Source organism: Colobus angolensis, unplaced genomic scaffold (assembly GCF_000951035.1).
Source record: "Colobus angolensis palliatus isolate OR3802 unplaced genomic scaffold, Cang.pa_1.0 Scaffold181, whole genome shotgun sequence".
NCBI classification, from domain to species: Eukaryota; Metazoa; Chordata; class Mammalia; order Primates; family Cercopithecidae; genus Colobus; species Colobus angolensis.
Window position 1 is genome coordinate 1,382,554 of NW_012114944.1, and position 2,662 is coordinate 1,385,215.

At 41.9% G+C, this 2,662-nt stretch overlaps 1 protein-coding gene across 1 annotated transcript; it reads left to right on the forward strand.

Moving 5' to 3' along the window:
* Positions 1 to 702: 702 nt before the first annotated feature.
* LOC105509916 (60S ribosomal protein L32-like) lies at positions 703 to 2,445 on the forward strand. The gene is made up of 2 exons (XM_011939433.1): positions 703 to 737; positions 2,055 to 2,445. The coding sequence occupies exons 1-2, from the start codon at positions 703 to 705 to the stop codon at positions 2,443 to 2,445; spliced, it is 426 nt and encodes a 141-aa protein (XP_011794823.1).
* Positions 2,446 to 2,662: the final 217 nt, after the last annotated feature.

Sequence of the window (2,662 nt, forward strand, 5' to 3'; positions counted from 1 at the left end):
CACAGCAAAGGATCCTGTGAAAAAATCTTCTCTGAAATTCCAGGGAAAGAGATCTGCTCAGACAGATCTTTTCACGGGAACCCTCAATGTGCCACCTTGAGGGGCATTACAACATCTCCTCTATGTCTTTGGAATAATCCCAGCTGGAAGGATTGGGTGGTTTTGGAATGTTAACTAGAGGAAGCACATTCAGGAGTAAAGCAAGGGTAGGATTATGGAGCTGAGAGCCTAATCTTACAGAAAATTTCTGCAACCCCATTCCCATGGCTATGTCCCATTGAGCTACACATTCGCATATAATCTATTTTTAAAAGGACATTGCCTGCCGGGCACAGTGGTTCATGCCTGTAATCCCAGTACTTTGGGAGGCTGAGATGGGCAGATCATTTGAGGTCAGGAGTTCGAGACCAGCCTGTCCAACATGGTGAAATCCCGTCTCTACTAAAAATACAAAAATTAGCCAGGCATGCTGGCAGGCACCTGTAATCCCAGCTACTTGGGAGGCTGAGGCAGGAGAATAGCTTGAACCCGGGAGGCAGAGGTTGCAGTGAACTGAGATCACACCACTGCACTCCAGCTTGGGTGACAGAGTGAGACTCCATCTCAAAATAAATAAATAAATAAATAAAATAAAATAAAAGGACATTGCCCTCTCTTCCTCGGTGCTGCCTATGGAGGTGGCAGCCACTTCCTACTCGCATCATGGCCGCCCTCAGACTCCTCATGAAACCCAAGATTTTCTTTTCTTTTTTTTTTTATTATTATACTTTAAGTTCTAGGGTACATGTGCATAACGTGCATAACGTGCAGGTTTGTTACATATGTATACTTGTGCCATGTTGGTGTGCTGCACCTATCAACTTGTCAGCACCCATTAACTCGTCCTTTACATCAGGTATAACTCCCAATGCAATCCCTCCCCACTCCCCCCTCCCGAGTCCAAGTGATCTCATTGTTCAGTTCCCACCTATGAGTGAGAACATGCGGTGTTTGGTTTTCTGTTCTTGCGATAGTTTGCTGAGAATGATGGTTTCCAGCTGCATCCATGTCCCTACAAAGGACACAAACTCATCCTTTTTTATGGCTGCATAGTATCCCATGGTCTATACGTGCCACATTTTCTTAATCCAGTCTGTCACTGATGGACATTTGGGTTGATTCCAAGTCTTTGCTATTGTGAATAGTGCCGCAATGAACATATGTGTTCACGTGTCTTTATAGCAGCATAATTTATAATCCTTTGAGTATATACCAAGTAATAGGATGGCTGGGTCATATGGTACTTCTAGTTCTAGATCCTTGAGTAATCGCCATACTGTTTTTCATGATGGTTGAACTAGCTTACAATCCCACCAAGAGTGTAAAAGTGTTCCTATTTCTCCACATCCTCTCCAGCACCTGTCGTTTCCTGACTTTTTAATGATTGCCCTTCTAACTGGTATGAGATGGTATCTTATTGTGGTTTTGATTTGCATTTCTCTGATGGACAGTGATGATGAGCATTTTTTCATGTGTCTGTTGGCTGTATGTATGTCTTCTTTTGAGAAATGTCTGTTCATATCCCTTGCCCACTTTTTGATGGGGTTGTTTGTTTTTTTCTTGTAAATTTGTTTGAGTTCTTTGTAGGTTCTAGATATCAGCCCTTTGTCAGATGAGTAGATTGCAAAAATTTTCTCCCATTCTGTAGGCTGCGCATTCACTCTGGTGGTAGTTTCTTTTGCTGTGCAGAAGCTCTTTAGTTTAATCAGATCCCATTTATCAATTTTGGCTTTTGTTGCCGTTGCTTTTGGTGTTTTAGACATGAAGTCCTTGCCCATGCCTATGTCCTGAATGGTATTACCTAGGTTTTCTTCTAGGGTTTTTATGGTATTAGGTCTAACATTTAAGTTTCTAATCCATCTTGAATTAATTTTCGTATAAGGAGTAAGGAAAGGATCCAGTTTCAGCTTTCTACTTATGGCTTGCCAATTTTCCCAGCACCACTTATTAAATAGGGAATCCTTTCCCCATTTCTTGTTTTTCTCAGGTTTGTCAAAGATCAGATGAAGCCAAAGATTTTCAAAGAGGAACAAGACATTCATCTGGCAGCAGTCAGACTGGTATGTCAAAATTAAGTGTAACTGGTATAGACACCTAGAGGTATTGACAACCGGACGTATTGACAACAGGATTCATAGAAGGTTCAAGAGCCAGTTCTTGATGTCCAACATTGGTTATGGGAGCAACAAAAAAATAACGCACATGCTGCCCAGTAGCTTACAGAAGTTCCTGGTCCACAACATCAAGGAGCTGGAAGTGCTGCCGAAGTGCAACAAATCATACTGTGCTGAGATCGCTTACAATGTTTCCTCCAAGAATCATAAAGTCATTGTGGAAAGAGCAGCCCAGCTGGCCATCAGAGTCACCAGTCACAATGCAAGGCTGTGCAGCAAAGAAAATAAATAGACTGCCCATATGCCTATTTTATTTCTGTTTAAGTAAAAACTGCAAAAAAAAAAAAAAAAAAGGAAAACAAAAAGAAAAGGACATTGCTACAAGAACCACCATGAAATCATAGGCCCATGTGCTAAAATAGCCCTGGGAGACAGTTGAGTCCACCCCTTCTCCCATTTTGCAGATGGAGACACTAAGGCCCAGAGAAGGAAACAGAATTGCCACAGGT

Bases quoted from the DNA above. Each gene is read 5' to 3' on its own strand.
- LOC105509916 (XM_011939433.1), top strand. From the start codon at position 703: ATGGCCGCCCTCAGACTCCTCATGAAACCCAAGAT. The intron at 738-2,054 runs TTTCTTTTCTTT...ATGAAGCCAAAG, and splicing joins CTCCTCATGAAACCCAAGAT to ATTTTCAAAGAGGAACAAGA.